Genomic DNA, 25821 nt, shown 5'->3' on the forward strand with positions numbered 1-25821 from the left:
TGCGATGCTGTCATATCATGTCATATATGCCAAATTGTTAAACAACATACAGATGTTGAAAATCGAGAACATAAAATCAGAAAAATAGCTGGGAATTACAGCTACTGGGGATTTAATTCAAAATGAAACTATTTACAACATCAAAATCAACTACAGCTACTACTACTACTACTACTACTACTACTACTACTACTACTACTACTACTACTACTACTATAACAATACACTAAGGTAAATAGACTACAAAGAAAACAAAATAACTATCTACGTATTCCCCAATCTCAGTTGTACAGGCTCTCTTGTATGGTTTATGTTATTTGCATGTATTGAATAAATTAGAGGATGACGATTTCTTATGCATAGTGATGTCTGCAAGTGGTGGGAGAATGTGTTAGTTGCCATTATTACATAACCGCCAGGCATTTGCTATGTGGCAAGAAAAACAGCACACTAACGTGAGTACGAAGGAATGATCCAATACAAGCATCTAAGGAGGACGCTCTTCACTTCCGCCTGGGTGCCCTTTGTCTAACGTCCGGGGGTAAGCGAGGAATACCGTCCTCTTTTACGTGTTCGCACCGGCCTATATGAACAGGAAATGCATTTGACGCATGTTAATATCGAAGTAGATAGAGAAGCTCTTGTCTGAGTTGACTTGTTGATTCGGATGAACAAAACCCTTCTTATTAGATATTACAGTGTGAACAATTTCAAGATTACAACACAGTAGAACGAAGTGTAATGTAAAAGGCCAAGAAATACTAATAGTATACGAGTAAACAGTGACACAGTGACTATAGAAGTCGCATTAAGCCAGCTGAATAGTATATCAAAGGTAAAAGACTAAATAGTCTTGTATAAGTTACAGCATTGCCAAGCATACATGCAGCATTAATAAACACTGCCGACATTAAACAAAAGCTTTGTATTTTGGCAATATATTCCTCACATGTCAACTAAATGTGCTTAACAAAAGCCAATCGTTTTCACTTGGGCAGTTCTTCATAATTGCGTGTACCGCTTTTGCTTTTGGCGCGTTTGCGTTTATTTTTATCAATTTGGGCAGTAAGAGCCTGCGCCTCTGAGATTAGGGCAAAATATCACCTGTCATCTAATTGAGCCTGTAATTCAGACACTTTCATCTCCAACTTTGCTTTCTCACTTAAAGCTTTACCAAGACGTTTGGTCATTTCTCTTTGTGACAATCTCCATCGAACTAAAAGTTCTTCCTTAGATAAGTTTCTTGCATCGAACACTGTAGGATCATATGGATCGTATGAATATGGATTATAATAGTCCTCCTCGGATTGAGATGATTTGTACGGAGTATTTGCATATCGTGAGTTAGACTGCACACATTGATGATACTGCGGGAGATCCTCGTCAGGCATCATCGGATGGTTTTCACTCGGTTCGGGGTCAAACATGTCATCGTCATCATCATCTGTCCACGTGACAAATTTAGCTCTCCCGTTTTGTCTATGCTGACCCTCGTTATTCCCTGAATGGGGTCCGAGGAATGCTACAGTGTCTTCACCACTTGGGAATCGTTGCCTCATTTTTTTCTCCTCAAGATCTGACTTTTGACCCCTGCCGTGTTTTTTCTTTAAACTGCCACCTGTGTTACGCCTCTCCGGATTCGAATGAAGACTGATGAAGCTGTCTTGTTCGTTTTCTGTCCATCTAGTGTTTTCTAATTGGTCCAAATTATTGATGGATTCGGACAGTGACTGACTAATCACGTCACCGTGTGGTGAAAATCGTAAAAGTTCTCCTGTTGGAGAAAATCTCGCGAGATTATCGTATGAGGAATCACTGTCACTGCTATCACTATTCCTCCGTTTATCTTTGTCGAGATCTCCCATCATAATAGCCTCTCTATGTTTGTCTGTCCTGTGACGTCGATCTTGTAGTCCATCATTTTGTTCACTTCCGCGTTTTTGCGCCCTGTAAAAGATGTACATTGCATTTTGTGAAATTGTTATATGTGCAATGATTGATAATAAAACTAGAATAGTGAACTATTCATGAAAAAAAACCATGAATGAGATTCATGTTTTACAGGGACTTATTCAAGACCGTTTCAGTCATATCCATCTGTACTATTTTCATCCTGCTAGTGGACAATGTAGGATCAGACACAAAGGGGTTAAAATATAACCATCGTCAAATGTGCATTGCTAGGGCAATAACTATGCAGGAAGAAAAAAATAAACACAAAAAATGACATGAGAGCTGTTGCATATACAGAAGAAATAGTTTTTTAAATGGATAAAAGATATTAACCTCTTTTAAGTATGTGTCTTTAATTAGTTTATTATCGATCGGCCAAGTTACATATTTTTATTTGAGAGCAGCGTTGTATCCATGGTAACACTAACACATCACCCAGGAAATTAAATGAGGGAAAGAATGTTCAGCCTTACCACGCCATCGAATCAATCAGGTCTTTGAAAGTAGTATTGGATTCAGCATCGTAATTGGATTCTCTTCTCAGCATCTGTAATCATAATACAACATACAGCTGTTCAATGATTTACTGGTCCAGATAGATACTCTTAACATTATTTTATAACCAAATATGAATGGCAAATGGTTATCGTTAAAGGGAAACGCCATACCAGGAAATGAAGGATCTTTTCGTAAAGTTGGGTTTTGGGCAGACATTGCATGATTTAACATCGCACGAATTTTACGTTATTGCCAAGGAAACCCAAATTGGTTTTTCTAGCAGTGGCCCAGTGTTGCCAAATTGGAGGGGTGTAAACGAAAGCAAGATGACATTTGATATTAATGGGTTATACCTAACCATTGCACTTTCCCGCCACAGTGATGGTGATAATTATTTTTTTGCATGCATAACATTTTGATCAATATTATTTCAATGTTAGACTAAAACATTAGAAACAGTGTTATTAATAGATCAACGTCAACATTTCGTTTAAAAGTGATCCAATCTATAACCATTTCTTCAGTGTTTTGATATTTTCATATTTGTATAGTAGTCATAGTGACTCGTACCACGACAGAACCCCTTCGACTTCCAATATGTTGATCTGAGCTGATACAGTTTGTAAATGTCACTAAATATACAAAACGCCGGCACTACATGAAAAGTTCAATTTACCCACCTTTACCCAATCTTTACCCTACGTGTGACCCACCTAACCACCATCTCTGTCCAGGGGTAGTACGAGACGCAGTACCACTTTTGACTGTCTACAGCCCCCAGAGGAGAGATCATTGAGAGTAAGTCAAAGGTGGAACTTCGTCTCATGATCATACTCACCACATTTAAACATCTTCTGCTCAATATTTACCCCCGTGCCGGTAGAAGCACATGGTCAAATATGACTTCTCGTATCGATAGCAATATGCATTGATGTCGAATTTATGATATTTACTCACCGACCTCCTTCGTAATTGCTCTCTCTGAAACATTCTAGTAAACTGGCCCTTTTTAAACATGGTGATAACTTCCTGCATATTGGTTCGGGATGGAATCAAGTCCTCTGTATTCACCGCTCTGTGCAATCTCTGCAAAATGTTTAGAAAATGTTTTATCCTTCAAATGAATGCCGTACTCTATTAGGTAGACTCCATCACATAATATGAAATTTGTTTGAAGCTACTGTCAACTACGAACTATTTAGTAAATGTAAAGAATATCCAGTGCTGTAAAGTTGACGAGTATTGAGAAGGGTGTACATGCGTGTCGTCAGTGCTGTAAAGTTGACGAGTATTGAGAAGGGTGTACATGTGAGTTGTCAGTGCTGTAAAGTTGACGAGTATTGAGAAGGGTGTACATGTGTGTTGTCAGTGCTGTAAAGTTGACAAGTATTGAGAAGGGTGTACATGTGTGTCGTCAGTGCTGTAAAGTTGACGAGTATTGAGAAGGGTGTACATGTGTGTCGTCAGTGCTGTAAAGTTGACAAGTATTGAGAAGGGTGTACATGTGTGTCGTCAGTGCTGTAAAGTTGACGAGTATTGAGAAGGGTGTACATGTGTGTCGTCAGTGCTGTAAAGTTGACGAGTATTGAGAAGGGTGTACATGTGTGTCGTCAGTGCTGTAAAGTTGGCGAGTATTGAGAAGGGTGTACATGTGTGTCATCAGTGCTGTAAAGTTGACAAGTATTGAGAAGGGTGTACATGTGTGTCGTCAGTGCTGTAAAGTTGACGAGTATTGAGAAGGGTGTACATGTGTGTCGTCAGTGCTGTAAAGTTGACGAGTATTGAGAAGGGTGTACATGTGTGTCGTCAGTGCTGTAAAGTTGACGAGTATTGAGAAGGGTGTACATGTGTGTCGTCAGTGCTGTAAAGTTGACAAGTATTGAGAAGGGTGTACATGTGTGTCGTCAGTGCTGTAAAGTTGACGAGTATTGAGAAGGGTGTACATGTGTGTCATCAGTGCTGTAAAGTTGACGAGTATTGAGAAGGGTGTACATGTGTGTCGTCAGTGCTGTAAAGTTGACGAGTATTGAGAAGGGTGTACTTGTGTACACACATACTATAAAAGAAAGTCCTCCCACTGAATACAAAATGGACGGACGCAAATTGCTACGACTAGTACGCTGTCTGTCTGTCTGTCTGTCTGTCTGTCTGTCTGTCTGTCTGTCTGTCTGTCTGTCTGTCTACTATTTTAGAGAGGTAGATCGCGCAATGCCCTGCGGGTGAAAATGGCATTTACGGTCCCTTAAGTCACAGTTATAGACATATCCATGCATAATTTAAAAGGAAGATGAATCAAATAAAGCAGTAAAATATATTACCTGACTCAGAACCAACCAGTTACGTTTGTGTTCTGCATGTAGGTGTAGTTTAGGTATTCCGTACTTGTATACGAGATGTTCCAACAATAGTATAAGAAAACCAATACCAAAACCCATCAATAACATCAGGAAAAGACCTGTCAAAGTTCAACGCACTATTAATATAATAGTATATCCATATTGCTTGATCCTGTTCCAGTAAATCATACCGGAATGTTTGCTGCACCCCATAAAAAAACAAGAACTCTACTATTCACATCATTATCATCATCATCATCATCATCATCATCATCATCATCATCATCATCATCATCATCATCATCATCATCATCATTTCGAATTTATATAAAAATTCTACGGAGAGAATTTATCGAACTATTGACTTAGAAAAACGCGAATGTACAGGAAAGAATAGAAAATAAAACAATATAATTCAAAGTGTGTCATGTGCATACAGTACATATCGAGTTTTTTTTGTCATCCATCTTCGGAGACCACTGTCTACATGTAGTGTGTTACATGCATCAATAAACAAATGCTATGTTTGATAAAAATCCGGGTTGTACCCAGGAAAGTGACATTGCCATGGGCGATACACGAGAACCTCTTAAAATACCAGAATTTGCAAGACAACAATCTAATCGGATGAAAAGTTTGACAAAAGAATATTATGTTAAATTACATTCAACGTCATATAATTGTTCACTCGGTATGTAAAGATGTGCGTATTTACGCGTGTTCTATACGTGTAACATCATAGGTACCTGATTCAAAGCAACGTACGAGTTCTGTATCAGACGATGCTACATCAAAAAGGCTGTCTACACGTAACTGTAAATATGTGTTAAATTTCTGTCATAATTTGTTATGTTACAGTTCGGAAATGTAACTGTGTAAACTAATTGCTGAAATTTCCCTTGGTTACTTAAATGAAAATTGTACGGCGGCTTAATGAGGACACAGGAGTAATTTTTTTAAAACCATGTTAGTAGTTTTTTTTTTACCATGTGTGTAGTTTTTTTTACCATGTGAGAAGTTTTTTTCTTACAATGTGAGTTGTTTTTTAAAACCATGTGAGTAGTTTTTTTTTTACCTTGGGAGTAGCTTTTTTAGTTAAACTACTCCCAAGGTAAAAAAAAACTACTCCCATGAAATAAAAACTACTCCCATGGTATAAAAACTATTCCAATGATAAAACTAAAATAAAACTACTCACATGGTAAAAGAACTACTCCTATGAAATAAAAACTACTCACATGGTAAAAGAACTACTCCCATGGTATAAAAACTACCCCCATGAAATAAAAACTACTCTCATGGTATAAAAAAATTACTCACATGGTTTAAAAAAATACTCCTGTGTCCTCATTAAGCCTCCATAAAATTGTCTAAAGCACATACAAGTTTGGAAATCAAAGTAATGTATTTGGCATTTTGGACAGAATATGCCAACGCCCAAGTGCACATTCCACTGTTTTTCAAGCTTGTGTTCTGAACGCGTAACTAAACACAAATTTGTACACGTCATTGCGTGTACGCCTGCACGATAATGCTCCCGTGCGTGTACGCTCTCTAACGTGTATCTAAAGCTCTCTATTATCAGGCATAAACGTACATATTGGGGTAGTAACATTACAACCTTTATATTCTTACAGATCCCTTCAAGGGAATTAGATGAGAGTATCCGTCTTTCACTTGTCAACGTTCTTCATACATTCCGCTTGTATGGAATCATAGAAGCACACCGGATCATCTTAATGCACATGGTGGCTGTCAACCTAAGAAGCCAATCATGATATATCAATACATGTAGCGTAAGGTTAATATCATGACAAGTCATACCTGCAACATGAGCAAGTCGAACCTTGTGATCACCAATGTCTGCTGTCTGTATGTTACTCTCCTTGTAACAAGTCATCGTGCCGAACCATTTCTTTTGTAACTCTTCCAAATAGCCATCAGTTTCGTACTCCAGAATGAAGATCGATAAAGCATCTTTTAGAGGTGAACCTATTAAATAAATTACGATAAGCTGTTACAATATCTGTCCAACCTGGCTTGACAAACTGATAAGACTCACACCTTAGGTACAAGTCAGAATAATGCAATATTCTTATTCATAGACAAGTTCTACATTCGTCCTGACTATATATCAACAGGGACTCATAAAATCGTCCATGCTGACTGACTGTCTGTCTGTCTGTCTGTCTGTCTGTCTGCCTGTCTGCCTGTCTGTCCATGATATTCCAACCTTTGATACTAATAATTCATTGTATCATTATAGGAAAGGGGTGGGGGGATGGGCAGTCTGTATTACGTCACCCACACTTTTGCATTCACATATGTATACTTTTACATTTATTACAATTGTTAATTTGGAAATAATTTGGAACAACATGAGCACAGTGACCAATAAATATATATAATGGCTATGCGCCTCATTACACGAGAAACCAAGTACAAAAATACAGAAGTAGTTATAATACAAGAAACAGCATTTCATCCTTCAAGACTAGTTGCCAAAGTAAAAGGCCGTGGCATTCATTCATTTAGGTACACTTGTACTACAGTATGGGAGAAAATCACTTAATGTCTCAAATGCTTGTCAACAGTACAAATGATTGATATATATATTATTAGTTGTATTGCCATTTCTAGGAGTCATTTTAATGTTTCTGTGTCCAAACTTGCTTCAATTGTGTGAGCAGAGTTCTTTGCCAACAGCCATTTTGAATTTTTGTTTATATTATAAATTGTTTTCTTGTCTTCTCCTCCTCTCCTCGCCTAAAATCTAAATCTAAAGATGTATGGCGGAGGATGATTCATTACACAATTCATCTGTATGTCAACTGGGAGGACCTGCAACCATATCTTTATCTAGTAGCCTTACCACTCCCAACTCCCTACTCCAATATAAGTAATCTATTGAACTCAGGCATCTATATCTACACACGTTTCACTGCTCAATGTATATTATTACTTACCTTTGGGCAGACCAATACCATATCCTTCTTCACCAAACGTTTTGCCAACACTTATAAGTCGACAATGTGGGTCATTCGCCATACGGTATTCAATGACTGGCGAATCATAGATAAATGCATCTAAATCACCACTCCTTGCATTTGCAGTTGAAATAACAACATCAATAATTAAATGAACGACAACATAACACTACATTCAGTGTAAAAAAGTAAACTACCTCTAAATATACTATGTCAGGACTTAACCTTTAAAGCTACTTAAGATAATGGTTAATCGGTTAAAAAGGTTTGTCTCCATGCATATTATTGTGATAACGTAGTCAGACATCGTCATTTGTAAATGCGTAATTTGACATATAACAACACCCAACAGTTCTGATACAAGTAAGGCTCAATTTCAGTGGACAGTGGAACACATGTTTCTGATGTTCTTGATAAATTTCGTTGACTTTGTCTTCATAATTTCATACTTAAATAGTGTTTTGTTGTCATACCTTGTATCACAGATTACTCCTCGTTTTTCGCCATACAAAGCAGGAATCTAATTCTTTTCATTTTCTGGCTCGGCAAACACCTGACTGACATTGGTAAGTCTTATCGTCTTACTCTACAAACACCTGACTAACATTGGTAAGTCTTATTGTCTTACTCTACAAACATCTGACTATCATTGGTAAGTCTTATTGTCTTACTCTACAAACATCTGACTAACATTGGTAAGTCTTATTGTCTTACTCTACAAACACCTGACTAACATTGGTAAGTCTTATCGTCTTACTCTACAAACACCTGACTAACATTTGTAAGTTTTATTGTCTTACTCTACAAACATCTGACTAACATTTGTAAGTCTTATCGTCTTACTCTACAAACACCTGACTAACATTGGTAAGTCTTAATGTCTTACTCTACAAACACCTGACTAACATTGGTAAGTCTTATTGTCTTACTCTACAAACACCTGACTAACATTGGTAAGTCTTATTGTCTTACTCTACAAACATCTGACTAACATTGGTAAGTCTTATCGTCTTACTCTATAAACATCTGACTAACATTGGTAAGTCTTAATGTTTTACTCTACAAACACCTCAATAACATTGGTAAGTCTTATTGTCTTACTCTACAAACATCTGACTAACATTGGTAAGTCTTATCGTCTTACTCTATAAACATCTGACTAACATTGGTAAGTCTTATTGTCTTACTCTACAAACACCTGACTAACATTGGTAAGTCTTATTGTATTACTCTACAAACATCTGACTAACATTGGTAAGTCTTATTGTCTTACTCTACAAACATCTGACTAACATTTGTAAGTCTTATCGTCTTACTCTACAAACACCTGACTAACATTGGTAAGTCTTATTGTCTTACTCTACAAACATCTGACTAACATTGGTAAGTCTTATCGTCTTACTCTATAAACATCTGACTAACATTGGTAAGTCTTATCGTCTTACTCTATAAACATCTGACTAACATTGGTAGGTCTTATCGTCTTACTCTATAAACATCTGACTAACATTGGTAAGTCTTATTGTCATACTCTACAAACACCTGACTAACATTGGTAAATCTTATTGTCTTACTCTATAAACATCTGACTAACATTGGTAAGTCTTATTGTCTTACTCTACAAACATCTGACTAACATTGGTAAGTCTTATCGTCTTACTCTATAAACATCTGACTAACATTGGTAGGTCTTATCGTCTTACTCTATAAACATCTGACTAACATTTGTAAGTCTTATTGTCATACTCTACAAACATCTGACTAACATTGGTAAGTCTTATCGTCTTACTCTATAAACATCTGACTAACATTGGTAGGTCTTATCGTCTTACTCTATAAACATCTGACTAACATTGGTAGGTCTTATCGTCTTACTCTACAAACACCTGACTAACATTGGTAAGTCTTATTGTCATACTCTACAAACACCTGACTAACATTTGTAAGTCTTATTGTCTTACTCTATAAACATCTGACTAACATTGGTAAGTCTTATTATCTTACTCTACAAACACCTGACTAACATTGGTAAGTCTTATTGTCATACTCTACAAACACCTGACTAACATTGGTAAGTCTTATTATCTTACTCTACAAACACCTGACTAACATTGGTAAGTCTTATTGTCATACTCTACAAACACCTGACTAACATTGGTAAGTCTTATTGTCATACTCTACAAACACCTGACTAACATTGGTAAGTCTTATCGTCTTACTCTATAAACATCTGACTAACATTGGTAAGTCTTATTGTCATACTCTACAAACATCTGACTAACATTGGTAAGTCTTATTGTCTTACTCTACAAACATCTGACTAACATTGGTAAGTCTCATTGTCTTACTCTACAAACATCTGACTAACATTTGTAAGTCTCATTGTCTTACTCTACAAACATCTGACTAACATTGGTAAGTCTCATTGTCTTACTCTACAAACATCTGACTAACATTTGTAAGTCTTATTGTCTTACTCTACAAACACCTGAATAACATTTGTAAGTCTTATCGTCTTACTCTACAAACACCTGACTAACATTGGTAAGTCTTATTGTCTTACTCTACAAACATCTGACTAACATTTGTAAGTCTTATTGTCTTACTCTACAAACACCTGACTAACATTGGTAGGTCTTATTGTCTTACTCTACAAACATCTGACTAACATTGGTAAGTCTTATTGTCATACTCTACAAACACCTGACTAACATTGGTAAGTCTTATCGTCTTACTCTACAAACACCTGACTAACATTGGTAAGTCTTATTGTCTTACTCTACAAACATCTGACTAACATTGGTAAGTCTTATTGTCTTACTCTACAAACACCTGACTAACATTGGTAAGTCTTATTGTCATACTCTACAAACACCTGACTAACATTGGTAAGTCTTATTGTCATACTCTACAAACACCTGACTAACATTGGTAGGTCTTATTGTCTTACTTTACAAACATCTGACTAACATTTGTAAGTCTTATTGTCTTACTCTACAAACACCTGACTAGCATTGGTAGGTCTTATTGTCTTACTCTACAAACATCTGACTAACATTGGTAAGTCTTATTGTCATACTCTACAAACACCTGACTAACATTGGTAAGTCTTATCGTTTTACTCTACAAACACCTGACTAACATTGGTAAGTCTTATTGTCTTACTCTACAAACATCTGACTAACATTGGTAAGTCTTATTGTCTTACTCTACAAACATCTGACTAACATTGGTAAGTCTTATCGTCATACTCTACAAACACCTGAATAACATTGGTAAGTCTTATTGTCATACTCTACAAACACCTGACTAACATTGGTAGGTCTTATTGTCTTACTTTACAAACATCTGACTAATATTGGTAAGTCTTATTGTCATACTCTACAAACACCTGACTAACATTGGTAAGTCTTAATGTCTTACTCTACAAACACCTGACTAACATTGGTAAGTCTTAAGGTCTTACTCTACAAACACCTGACTAACATTGGTAAGTCTTATTGTCTTACTCTACAAACACCTGACTAACATTGGTAAGTCTTAATGTCTTACTATACAAATACCTGACTAACATTGGTAAGTCTTAATGTCTTACTATACAAACACCTGACTAACATTGGTAAGTCTTATTGTCTTACTTTACAAACACCTGACTAACATTGGTAAGTCTTATTGTCTTACTCTACAAACATCTGACTAACATTGGTAAGTCTTATTGTCTTACTCTACAAACACCTGACTAACATTTGTAAGTTTTATTGTCTTACTCTACAAACATCTGACTAACATTTGTAAGTTTTATTGTCTTACTCTACAAACATCTGACTAACATTTGTAAGTCTTATCGTCTTACTCTAGAAACACCTGACTAACATTGGTAAGTCTTAATGTCTTACTCTACAAACACCTGACTAACATTGGTAAGTCTTATTGTCTTACTCTACAAACACCTGACTAACATTGGTAAGTCTTATTGTCTTACTCTACAAATACCTGACTAACATTGGTAAGTCTTATCGTCTTACTCTATAAACATCTGACTAACATTGGTAAGTCTTAATGTTTTACTCTACAAACACCTCAATAACATTGGTAAGTCTTATTGTCTTACTCTACAAACATCTGACTAACATTGGTAAGTCTTATCGTCTTACTCTATAAACATCTGACTAACATTGGTAAGTCTTATTGTCTTACTCTACAAACACCTCAATAACATTGGTAAGTCTTATTGTATTACTCTACAAACATCTGACTAACATTGGTAAGTCTTATTGTCTTACTCTACAAACACCTGACTAACATTGGTAAGTCTTATCGTCTTACTCTACAAACACCTGACTAACATTGGTAAGTCTTATTGTCTTACTCTACAAACACCTGACTAACATTGGTAAGTCTTAATGTCTTACTCTACAAACACCTGACTAACATTGGTAAGTCTTATCGTCTTACTCTATAAACATCTGACTAACATTGGTAAGTCTTAATGTTTTACTCTACAAACACCTCAATAACATTGGTAAGTCTTATTGTCTTACTCTACAAACACCTGACTAACATTGGTAAGTCTTATTGTCATACTCTACAAACACCTGACTAACATTGGTAAGTCTTATTGTCTTACTCTAGAAACATCTGACTAACATTGATAAGTCTTACCGTCTTACTCTACAAACACCTGACTAACATTGGTAAGTCTTATTGTCTTACTCTACAAACATCTAACGAACATTTGGAAGTCTTATTGTCTTACTCTACAAACACCTGACTAACATTGCTAAGTCTTATCGTCTTACTTTACAAACACCTGACTAACATTTGTAAGTCTTATTGTCTTACTCTACAAACACCTGACTAACATTTCTAAGTTTTATCGTCTTACTCTACAAACACCTGACTAACATTTGTAAGTCTTATTGTCTTACTCTACAAACACCTGACTAACATTTCTAAGTCTTATCGTCTTGTTCTACAAACACCTGACTAACATTGGTAAGTCTTATTGTCTTACTCTACAAACACCTGACTAACATTGGTAAGTCTTATTGTCTTACTCTACAAACATCTGAGTAACATTTGTAAGTCTTATTGTCTTACTTTACAAATATCTGACTAACATTGATAAGTCTTACCGTCTTACTCTACAAACACCTGACTAACATTGGTAAGTCTTATTGTCTTACTCTACGAACACCTGACTAACATTGGTAAGTCTTAATGTCTTACTCTACAAACACCTGACTAACATTGGTAAGTCTTATTGTCTTACTTTACAAACACCTGACTAACATTGGTAAGTCTTATTGTCTTACTCTACACACACCTGACTAACATTGGTAAGTCTTAATGTCTTACTCTACAAACACCTGACTAACATTGGTAAGTCTTATTGTCTTACTCTACAAACACCTGACTAACATTTGTAAGTCTTATTGTCTTACTCTACAAACACCTGACTAACATTGGTAAGTCTTATCGTCTTACTCTACAAACACCTGACTAACATTGGTAAGTCTTATTGTCTTACTCTACAAACACCTGACTAACATTGGTAAGTCTTATTGTCTTACTCTACAAACATCTGAGTAACATTTGTAAGTCTTATTGTCTTACTCTACAAATATCTGACTAACATTGATAAGTCTTACCGTCTTACTCTACAAACACCTGACTAACATTGGTAAGTCTTATTGTCTTACTCTACAAACACCTGACTAACATTGGTAAGTCTTATTGTCTTACTCTACAAACACCTGACTAACATTGGTAAGTCTTAATGTCTTACTCTACAAACACCTGACTAACATTGGTAAGTCTTATCGTCTTACTCTACAAACATCTGACTAACATTGGTAAGTCTTATCGTCTTACTCTACAAACATCTGACTAACATTTGTAAGTCTTATTGTCTTTCTACAAACACTTGACTAACATTGGTAAGTCTTATTGTCTTACTCTACAAACACCTAACTAACATTGGTAAGTCTTATTGTCTTACTCTACAAACACCTGAATAACATTGGTAAGTCTTATTGTCTTGTTCTACAAACACCTGACTAACATTGGTAAGTCTTATTGTCTTACTCTACAAACACCTGACTAACATTGGTAAGTCTTATCGTCTTACTCTACAAACACCTGAATAACATTGGTAAGTCTTATTGTCTTACTCTACAAACACCTGACTAACATTGGTAAGTCTTAATGTCTTACTCTACAAACACCTGACTAACATTGGTAAGTCTTATCGTCTTACTCTACAAACACCTGAATAACATTGGTAAGTCTTATTGTCTTACTCTACAAACACCTGACTAACATTCGTAAGTCTTATTGTCTTACTCTACAAACATCTGACTAACATTGGTAAGTCTTATTGTCTTACTCTACAAACACCTGACTAACATTCGTAAGTCTTAATGTCTTACTCTACAAACATCTGACTAACATTGGTAAGTCTTATCGTCTTACTTTACAAACACCTGACTAACATTGGTAAGTCTTATTGTCTTACTCTACAAACACCTGACTAACATTTGTAAGTCTTATTGTCTTACTCTACAAACACCTGACTAACATTGGTAAGTCTTATTGTCTTACTCTAGAAACATCTGACTAACATTGGAAAGTCTTATCGTCTTGTTCTACAAACACCTGACTAACATTGGTAAGTCTTATTGTCTTACTCTACAAACATCTGACGAACATTTGTAAGTCTTATTGTCTTACTCTACAAACACCTGACTAACATTGGTAAGCCTTATTGTCTTACTCTACAAACACCTGACTAACATTGGTAAGTCTTATCGTCTTGTTCTACAAACACCTGACTAACATTTGTAAGTCTTACCGTCTTACTCTACAAACATCTGACTAACATTGGTAAGTCTTATTGTCTTACTCTACAAACACCTGACTAACATTTGTAAGTCTTACCGTCTTACTCTACAAACACCTGACTAACATTGGTAAGTCTTAATGTCTTACTCTACAAACACCTGACTAACATTGGTAAGTCTTATCGTCTTACTCCACAACAATCTCTGTTGGAAATGTAGCAGAGATGTCTGTTCAGCCAGACGATGTTTAGATTTTGGTCTCGTGATTTCATTATAAATACCTGTATTGCTCATTCGATGACGTAAGTCGAAATGATCGCCTACTGGTTAATATTTTATATTGAACATGATACAGCATGTAAGCATTCTAACAATATTCCCCATATAGCGTTGTTTAATTGTGTGTTAAGCTTTTGATTACAAATGTCGAAGAGCGCATTGGACAAAGGGCCGACACATATTGGACAATGGGAGAAGGGTATCCAGATTTGTTTGTTATTTTTAACTTCACATCTGTTGTTGGAACTTCCTGTTTTCATTGTTCAAGCTCCTTGTTTGCTTTTCTTGTGTGTAAGTTTCGACTTGTAGATGATCACAGTCAGAAATTGCACGCAATGGCAAAAATTAACGAACTTCAATTTCGCGGATTCTTTATGATATAATTTTTTTCAAAATTATTTCCATAAAATGGTACATTATTACATTCACGTCACCAATGTTGTTGGTACGTGCAGTATTCTTCTCTTATCGTCCACAACTTCATTTAATGGTTGTAAATGTCATAGCTAAGCTGAATGTGTTGGTTGCATTAATTCGAGTCATTAATATGATTAATATGCGCTATTTAGGTCTGCGTATGCTATGTCTATGCTCGTCTCGTCTCGTGTCATCTCGTGTCGTCTCGTCTCGTCTCACCTTATTTTGTTGACATTCTGAGACCGTCTTAAAGGAGTATGGATCTTGCTTTGGAGATAAGTGTTTATATACTAAAAGAACTATCCAGTATAAATAAAGATTATTTGAATTCTTTAGCTAAGGCAACATGGGTTTATACTTGTATTCGACACTGAAATGTAATGTAAAGTCTATAAATACAAAAACGAAGGGCAAACTGTGACATCAGATATGACAACCAACTGTACAACCTTAATTTGCTTGACTTTTATGATTAAGATGGACGTCGTCAAAAAACTGCCGTCGAGACAAACCTTTGTACATGATAAATGATATGTTGTAACATTTTAAAATATGCAAGGTGGCTTAGCTTCATGAAGTATATATACATTTTGAATGGTAAAGTGATGCAACTCGTGGCTTTGCAGGCCATGATTTTACGATCTTAGGTTTGAGGGGGCAGCTTCTTACATTTGGTCAGACTCAGAAAAGTCACATTCACCAATCGTGCATCGTGCGAACTCTCTAAGTAAGTCTGGCCTAGAAGAGGACTACTGTACGCTAGGCATTGTGGGAATAAACATAGTTAGGAGCTTCACGCCTCTTGACTATCATCATCTCAACTAACAATATATGGAAAGTTCTTATTATAATACAGACATCTGTGTTACTCCCGACTGCGTTCATATAAACGTGATGGCGTTATCACGTCCCCACATGATGTTAGTTTCAGACTGGAGAGATGGATTACTACTGACATGCGTCGCGTCATTTACGCTTCGCCCAGTGGGGGTAACACCTATTTATGTGTTAGAATAAGGACTTTCCCTATATGTGAGTGGAAACGATCGTAGTAATCGTAACGTGTCGTATAGGAACTAGGCTAATTGAGACAAGGTCCATAAAATGACGAAGTCAGCTGTGAGAACACATGTTCTCATTTCATTGTTTACCTCCGATCCCATAATGCCTTATGTCAGTGCCGGTAGGCCTCTTCTAGGTCAGAATGGCTAATCTTTGCAGCTTTATTTTAAGAGAGGTCGCGCTATGTAGGATGTGTTAAAACGACTCTTCATGAGTCCCCTGAATCACACAGAAATACAACTCAGAAAAAAAGTCTCGCCTTTGTTCCCCATTAACGTTTATAAATTAACACAGCAGAACTTGACGTTATATGCAAATGAACTAATGACGTAATTTTTAAAACGACTCGCCATCATCGTTCAAGTACATAATATAGCCAAAGTGACCTTACTGACGGGTACGTTGTGAAAGTACGTTGTAACATTAAGATCGGATTCACGTACACAATATTCCACTAGAAAATAAACCAACCATGAATTCAAAAACCGCAAAGCCATGAATTACGCCCCTTTAAGTAACATTTAAACAAAATATATGTATAGCGCATCACAGGTTACTGTTCACTCTCTCTGTCAATGGTGCCACCATGTAGACATCAAATGCAGACATCAAAACATTGGCCCTCGCTTGTCTGCGTCCAGTTGTAGTACGTTTAAATGGTTGACTTTATTCAGTCTAAATGTTGCTAGAAATTGATATTTTGCTATCTGAAAGTTAGTCACTGTAGAATATGAAGTTTCTTATTGCATACCGTGTGATTGTATCAAACAGATGAAATGAATAGTGACCTGGAATACGCTGTATAAATAATACCAATGATAAAATCAAGATAACTCTGCCATTCATCATATAAACCACCATCGCCACCCATTTCAAGGCAACATTGAATGGTGTTTATAGACAGACAGCTTTACTTTTAAATCGATAAAGCGCCAATTTTCATTGAAAAAAATTAAATTCTTATCTTTAAGATAGTTCATTGCAAACTAATACAACCAAGACCAACAGAAAGACAACGTTTGTAAACAAAATAAAAAACACGTATTACTATATGAGTTTACCAAAACCTTTCAAAAAATAAGACTAAAGAAGCGCTTGATAGTGGAAAATAAAACCAATATAATTAATCAAAGCAACATGCTGAATTGATAATGAGCCGTCCTTCATTATCAAGGTCGAGGGGAGAGATATTGTGAGCGGGAAATGCAAGAAATATTTTGTTGTCGTGCATGCATAGGTTAAGGGAAAGGCCTTTTACAATATGCACGGAGCAGATATCGTTATCAACACATTCCTTTATTAAGAAATGCCTTTATAAGCGAAAATGTCTTTAGCGTGAAATGCCTTGCTGGTGTGATATGCAGGGAAAGCTTTTAGCTAGAAATGCCTTTAGCGACAAATGCCCTTAGCTGGCTATGATATGCAGCAGTCCACAGCTTTGAAGCATACGCAGTACATGCAATACTTTGCCACGTGATGTGGCAAAACCAATGAAATGAAGTAGTGCACACTCTTCTTATTTCTCAAGGCGGGATTTGGGTGACTATTGTCCAGTTATATATATACCTCCACTGCACATGCGTAAAGATAGTTGACTGCCTCGTTGACAATCCCCATGTCCCTCCTCATTACTTGATAATACATTTTGTATAGTCTTTTTCGTTCTATTTTTATATAAGTATACTTTTTGTCCCTAAGGGAAGTTGACGACGAGGCAGTTAACTCTAACAGGTGAAGGGTATGGACAACAGCATCAGTAACAAAATCCATACATCCGCACCTCTCTCTTCCAATGTAAGAACGGGATAAAAATATCCAACAACTTAGAGGGCGCTATTCTGTACTAACATGTCTAGGATAACTCCATTTTTCTGAATGTACCTTCTTCATTATGTGGTCTTTATTCACGATCTTCCGTTTTATGATACTCATTATTCTCTAATTAATTATAATGTTTTTATATATAAAGTAATACTTATCCGTGCAATGTCATTCCATATTCGATTTCCTTTAGTAATCATAATATTCTATATCACTTACAATCATGGTTTTTACTAGTGCTTGTCATGCACATTTTCTGCCATTGTAATCCTAACTTAGGGGGTTGAATATATCCGGGATACTATCCTACATTGGAAGAGTATACAAGCGAATGCTGAATCTTAGTACCGACCCATTTCCCGAGTCGAGAACACCGTATTATGTCGAGTGTGCAATGACTCACTTCAGTTTGCGCATAGCTTCCTCTGTGGTGTTCTGTATATAGTTGTCCATAAATTCAGCTAGTTTTGGGTGAATTCCCGCCAGGTAATCTTGAATACTACTTCCGGTCACTGTTCCTATACTCAGTTCGCCGGATGGATTTATAAGCTTGATGTTACCATGACAACAGAGCACAATACGAACTAGTGAGATTTTTGACAAATGGGCACAAACAGGATATAGTGGCCACTATGATACATTAAGAAGAGTATGGAAATAGGAATCACTGCTTATAGTTTTGTTCACGATTATATCAAGTATCCGTACGCCCTCAATTTTAGGAGGGTGACGTTTTTTCGGGAAAAAAGATACCGCAGCAATACCTACTCCAGGAATAAATAGGGACCTTGGTTGTAGAACATTTCTCTAACAGTAGCTCGATTTACAAGCCCATAATTTTCGTTACGATCATTGTAAATATGTTAACCTCAACAAAACGTTTGTTCCGTCCTCTTCACGACCAGGTGTACGTGAGGAACTGTGACTTCTGCATAAAGGTTTTGAAATAATTTGTAGACCAACGAATTGGTGTCATTTTATCAATAAGCACTCGTAACATGCTTCTAGTCCAACCTAAAGTTGAGAAGTGACAAATAAATACAACTTGGGAAAAAGCAAAGTATCTCTCATGAGATAACTGCCTGGTATTGACGAGGTTTCACAGTAATTACTTGATAGAAATGTATGATAACAAAATATCAGTTAGAAACAATGCTCTACAACCGCTTGTTGTGCATTTAGTCACTCATAGTTACAATAATAATAATAAAAGATGGACAAGTAACACTCACTTCAGCAAATTTATGGCCATATCACCATCAGCAACATTAAACTGTTCCATATACTCAGCCTTGAGAGGCCAATTCGCTTTTATATAATTTTCACAACTGGAACCGTTCTGGGTGGCAAATTTAAGCTTGGTCGGCGGCAGGAACTATACATTTTGCCGACCAATCATATCATGTTAGTATAAGACTTATTTGGTATGAAAATGACCTTATTTGGTATGAGCACTGCCTTATTTTGTGGCACGTAAAAATTGAGTGACGTCAACCTAACGACAGTATTTCCCTGTGTAACCGTCTAAAGGTGGAAAACGAGTACGCAGGAAAATTCAAGACACTTGCATATCATTAAGTCCGATTATGCAATTTGTCTTTTTTTCTGTTGTAGACTGGTGTCACGGGGACTAAATGCAACTTTCGAAAACATGGAGTGAATACAGAATCAACGGTTGCAATATTGTGCAAGGAATAACACCACCTGGTTTAAAGTTTGTCGTTTTTCACCAGATTATAATATCACAAATCCACTCTGAAGCCTTGCCTAAATTATAAATACTAATCAACGGAATTTTACCGTCGTCGCACAGTAAACATTATACTTCTATAACAGCCCCCCCCCCCTCCCGAGATCGGAAAACAATACTTTAGCTTAAGATTTGTAACCATGTAATATAAGTGAAATAAAGCCAGGTGAATGGTTAATCTTTCCCACAATATCACAATATCATTCAAAACAGAAACAAAATATAACATAGAAAAAGAAGTGATGTGATACCCTGTGAACGGCATCAAATAATAGTATACACTTATTGCCTGGCTTTATTTAGGCACTAGCAGACGTCTATTACCCTGTGGGTTGGTATGCAACAACTATTTCCCAATGCGGAAAGCGGAGGGAAATAGTTGCCCCACAACAACACGAGGGGTAATATGACATCTACTAGTGCCCAAATAACGCCAGGTTATAAGTATTTTACAACGCATGATCACTTTCCCATTCACATATTCTTTCCATAGTCACAGCAAATCACTGAAACATCCATTAGTACATGACTATATGAGCCCTATGGAAAATGCAGCACAACTAGTGGCTCACTCTATGCAACTTGAGGTCACTATTTGTCACTAGTCCATACCACGTGACATTATCTAAGCCAATCACTGACCGCTGTATGAAAAATATAGTATTATATGAGAAATGGCAACTACATTCAGTACAGAATTCACAAATGTCAGTGTCCTCAAATCGTTGCCTGAAAATATAATGTTACAATATCACCGATAAATATTACACACGCCATCATTACCTAGGGAAAGGAGGGAAAATGGATAATGACAGACTATTTATTGTGAACACTTATAAATAATTTTGCCGCTCATTTGAAAATTAAAACGCGCACGAAATATCCAAAGATCGTCAAGGACGACTTGAATACACCTGACACGTAATTAACACTTACTCTTTATCAATATAAAGAAAAAAGTGACAAATTTCATCTGATGAAATTCAGGGATTGTTACCCCCCCCCCTTCACTTTCCAACTCTAGACTAATAAATGACCCACTGCTACCTGTCTGCCATTGTGTGTATTAATTTATGCACACGGAATGTTTTAGAGGAAGTGGTGTTGCTCATTATGTATCATATTTTCATTCCTTATTTTTTGTGTGTGATCAGCGAGTAGGTTTATCAAATATTTCATTTTGCCGAAAGTAATATAGATAATTCTACAATGCTAACAAAGAATATATTAACCTTATAAGTTTGCTTCGTCTAAATATATGTAATCCATTTTTCTATCTCGAAAAGGGTAAGAAATGAGAATAAGACTGAAGGTCAAAGGTTAGAAATTTGAATAAAAGTGACCTCATCAAAGACGGCCAGACGATGATGTATATTTTACAAACTGGCGTCGGCATCGACATGTACATTATATTTTGGACGCAGTAAAATGATTGTAAAGACTCAGTCCAGGAAAGTGGGACATTTATATAAAAAGCCTAAATTCGAGTATGTATAGTGTGAATCTACTACGAACAATTCAAAAACATTTTTGAAAGAAAAGTTTATGTGTGTATAATTCCCACCTAGCAACTATTTTTTTTTTAATTTGGAACTTGCTTTCGAAAAATGGTGAGCCTTTTGAAAATCCTATATTTAGACACAGACAGGTAATATTACAATCAACAACACAACACAACCCAACACGTATATTCAGAAGATTAATTGTGGAAATAAAAGCTACGAGCGCCGCTTACGGCAATGATTGACTATCCTTACCTTGTCATCTTGGATCCCATCAATTTGTAAATGTGACATCTGACCTGCCATGAACGCTGCCAAGTTTGCCGTATAACTAGCAAAGAAAATGAACGAAAACGCTCCCCAGACATTAAGAAGAAAACGGCTGGTCATACATTTTGGCGGCTTGCTCTTTACAGTGTGACTGAAGAGAATGGAGAATGCGATATTCAGAGCAGACGGTAAACCGAATGTGTAGTGTCTGTTCCGCCCCCTCGGGTGTAATCCATAGGGGCTCATCCACTCGAAGACAGTAATTGCAATAGCTACTATGTTCACAGTGACAAATACTAATATCCATACAGTCCATTCTAATGGCGCTAAAAATGAGTCTAGTTGTGGCTCCACTTGCGTCTTAGCAACTAATGTAGAAAACCCTGAGTGAAAAAATGGGCTTGTGAAGTCTATCACTTTACTTCTTTCAGCGGTAATACTAAAGGAACTAATAGCTATATCAGCTGTCGACTGTAATAGATCCCCGACCATACCGTTCCATTTCCCCTCCACTCTAGCACCATGATTTAAATCTGAGACTAAATATAAGTAGTATTCAAATTCGACACTATCACTCAACCTTTCTAGCAAATCCACACCGAGACCGGAACAACACCGTTTCATACTAGTATAGTTGCTATGCACAGTCGGCTCCTCGTATGCTGCAAATGCCTTCTCGATATCTGCCCTGTCGCTGTTGGAGGCTTTGAAACACGGAACACCAGTCAAACACGCGTGAGATGAATCATGAGGCTCGTTTTCAAAAATAAATGGTTTTTCCTCATTGGCAACGACCATGATTTTTTCAGTGTTGATACCATGTGGTAATTCACGGTTATTTCCAGGCCAGTGTATCCCTTCCAGATTAAACTCCGTAGCATTCCAGTATCCGACCTTTTTCCAACGGATATGTCCATTTGAGTGTCTTGTATTCACAATTTCATAAGCGGCATTGTCGAGGTTTCCTTGTTCGTCAAAAGATATAAAGCCTGAGTGTCCCTCAAAAGGGGTGCTGACCAATGAACTGCCAGGAAATGAGAGGTGAAATGGTATGTTATGTATCAGCTACTTGTAGTACTTACACAGTCAAATGCTTACACAGTTAGAGATGACCTGATGGCTCACTGTAATTACTTTTATCTATACCTGTTCTCATTTAATTCGTTGTTTGGCACTGAAATACTCAACATAAATTTACTTCTAAAGTTGCTTACAACATGAAAATTGCGTTTTCGAGAAAAATGACAAGAGTCCGTCCGTCTGTCTGTCTGTCTGTCTGTCTGTCTGTCTGTCTGTCTGTCTGTCTGTCTGTCTGTCTGTCTGTCTGTCTGTCTGTCCGTTCGTTCGTTCGTTCGTCCGTCCGTCCGTCCATCTGTCTGTCTTTCTTTCTGCCTGTCTTTCCGTCCGTCCGTACGTCCGTCCGTCTGTCTGTTTCTGTAACTCTGTTTCTCTCTAAAAATACACAAAAACGATCAGAGCTCGATTGGATGACGCAACCTTGTAGGCAACATGTCTGTAACTCTTCAAGTCGACTGGGCATTGTTGATAAACCTCGCGATTCGTACATCCAAATCTAATTTTTGCAGATGTGTTATATTTACGTTTTTTCTATACGAAACTTTTGACTAAAAAAGGAAACCTTCACTGTGTATAACAAGACAACGTATTGAGATCGTAAATATTAAATATTAGTAGCACGAAAAATTGCAGAAAAAAAAACAATTTTCGAATGTACAATCGTTTCATATTTGTGGTGAAAACAGCTTTCTCATGCCACGAAAAAAACTCTAGGTTGACACACATGATCATAGCTTTGCTTTGAGCCTCCATTAACTATGCAAATCAAAGAGGGCCGACTCACCTATAATATTGCCTACCGTACTCTAGCGAGGCTTTGGTAGGTGGATACCAACAACTTCTGTTAGATTCTAACTTCAAATTAGATTGGAATTTCATGGAAGCCCTTGCTAATAATTCAACAGAGTCTAGTATTTTGGGGATGACATCATCCATATCATGTATATATTTAAAACCCAATAAGCCCTCTGGATAACGGTTTAGGTAGAATGGATCCTTTGTTACGACATTCTCAGTGACCAACCAAACATTACCCTTTCCCAAGAGGCCGAAATCTTCAGCCTCCTCAAACAGCATGCTTGCATATTCCGGTGTTGCATGGAGCACAAACACACGCGTTGGACTTCCAAAGATCGTTGCCAACTTAATGTTGACGTCTCGTCTATTGTAACCGAAGACCACACTGTTAACTACGTTCCATTTCTTCGATGAGGTAGCCGTGATATTGATTAAGTACTGCACAAATGCTAAAGAATCCACATGGTCACTGGCAATGATAGTGAAATCAAACCAGCCGTGGCGTGTTAGAACTCTCTTGATGGCATGTGACTGGAAAGTCTCTGATGATTCTAATCTCAGATACATTGGATGGACATCCTGGAATTGCAAGAAATAAAAAGTGTAACTGTTATTTGTCTGTCTATTTGTTCAGATATTTTGATCTTGATCTCATAAAAGAGAAATAGATATTTATTTTGGCTTTCTAAAGACTGAAACAATGCACTTTACTGCTTGAAAATCGACAGTCAAACAAAGACCAAGTCCATGTTTGTAACTCAATATATTGAAAAAATAAAATGTGTAAAAACATTGTTACTGTACATACACGAAGTGATTTGGAAATAAACTACATGAACACAAAGAATAACCACATCACATAGTCTACAACACGTGTACGTGTTTCTAATACTTACCCATTATGTTACCATGCATGACTAGTTTGTTTATTTGTATATATTTGTGATCATAAGTGAGTACCTGTGTTTACCCAGATTAATTATTTGGCCACTTTACACAGTTAAAATTACACCTACACTAAACTTGTATACACTTGACAGAAGGTGTTTTTGCCTCGCAGTTTGCTATTTCTGTACATCATGTAGGACAATACAGATGGGAAAGGTGAACAAGCAGGGATGAAAAGACCCTGGCTTTAATGTCCTAAAGTATTCAAGAAATGTTTGCCTCATATGTCCAGTAGACACATTCCACTGTACTCTTTGACTTCATCTGTTTTGTACAATATACAAGTGTAATATTGCTAGCAACGGAAAATAAATACTTGATTACAACTGTCAACATACATCTACTATCTGTTTATCTACATTCTTCTTTTTAAGATTGGAAAAAAAAACAGTGTAGAAACTATACCTGTGAGCTCGTTTTCAATGATCGCCCCCCACCCCTCTCCACCGTACAGTCACATGGCATGCTATAGCACGACACTCCGTTCTTACCACCAAGAACGGTAGTGTAATGTTATTGGAGTATTGATATAAACGGGATGACGTTATCGAGTTCTCACGTGACTTACTTTAAGAATGGCGGTGGAGTTTGTAGTAAAGTGAACAAAGTAAACAATTACAACCGCCTGTCAGCGTGTGATGGATTACTACTGACAAACGCTTTTCACCCTTTCCCCAGCAGGAGATAATTACTAGATTTTCGGTAGAATTTGTCCATTCGACTGTACGCGGAGAAAGATAATCGTAGAAATATATCTATAGTTTGTAGACTAAAACAGGGTGGCAAACCACTGTAGTTACTTTTTGGTATTTCGTGTAAAAAATTCCACATCACATTACATCACGTCACGTTCGCGCATGTCATGTAACATATCTTTACGAATTGTATCGTATCGTATTGTATCACACTGCATCGCATCTCGTCACGTCACGTCACATCTCATCACATCACACCACACCACATCACATCACATCGCGCTACGTCGCATCCTATCCCATCATGCATCACATCACATCACGTCGCCTCGCGTCACATACCGTCACGTCACATCACATCACATCACATCTCGTCACATCAAATAATATATCAAATCATCAAATAAAATATAGTATCTATATCTTCGATACAATGACAGACTGTTCCATATCAACCCTACTCTACATTATATGAAAGAAAATAAATGTGATTCTAGGACGGGAGATTGCACAATGTCGCACAAGGTCAATAAACGAACATCGTTCATTTAGGACAATACCCCCCTCCCCTTCCCCTAAACGAACA

At 36.8% G+C, this 25821-nt stretch overlaps 1 protein-coding gene across 1 annotated transcript; it reads right to left on the reverse strand.

Moving 5' to 3' along the window:
* Positions 1 to 230: 230 nt before the first annotated feature.
* On the reverse strand, positions 231 to 24159 carry LOC144436483 (glutamate receptor ionotropic, NMDA 3B-like). The gene is made up of 8 exons (XM_078125284.1): positions 23579 to 24159; positions 21703 to 22741; positions 7754 to 7943; positions 6612 to 6779; positions 4770 to 4906; positions 3409 to 3537; positions 2427 to 2500; positions 231 to 1947 (listed from the first exon to the last, which is right to left on the reverse strand). The coding sequence occupies exons 1-8, from the start codon at positions 24157 to 24159 to the stop codon at positions 1101 to 1103; spliced, it is 3165 nt and encodes a 1054-aa protein (XP_077981410.1). The 3' UTR covers positions 231 to 1100.
* Between the last annotated feature and the right edge of the window lie 1662 nt (positions 24160 to 25821).

Source organism: Glandiceps talaboti, chromosome 6 (assembly GCF_964340395.1).
Source record: "Glandiceps talaboti chromosome 6, keGlaTala1.1, whole genome shotgun sequence".
In the NCBI taxonomy this organism is placed as follows: domain Eukaryota; kingdom Metazoa; phylum Hemichordata; class Enteropneusta; family Spengelidae; genus Glandiceps; species Glandiceps talaboti.

Coding starts and splice junctions, on each gene's coding strand:
- LOC144436483 (XM_078125284.1), bottom strand. CDS start 24,159: ATGTATCTGAGATTAGAATCATCAGAGACTTTCCAGTCACATGCCATC. Junction 22,742..23,578: donor TACGGTAGGCAATATTATAG/GTGAGTCGGCCC, acceptor ATTTCCTGGCAG/TTCATTGGTCAGCACCCCTT. Junction 4,907..6,611: donor TCGACTTGCTCATGTTGCAG/GTATGACTTGTC, acceptor GAACTTTGACAG/GTCTTTTCCTGATGTTATTG.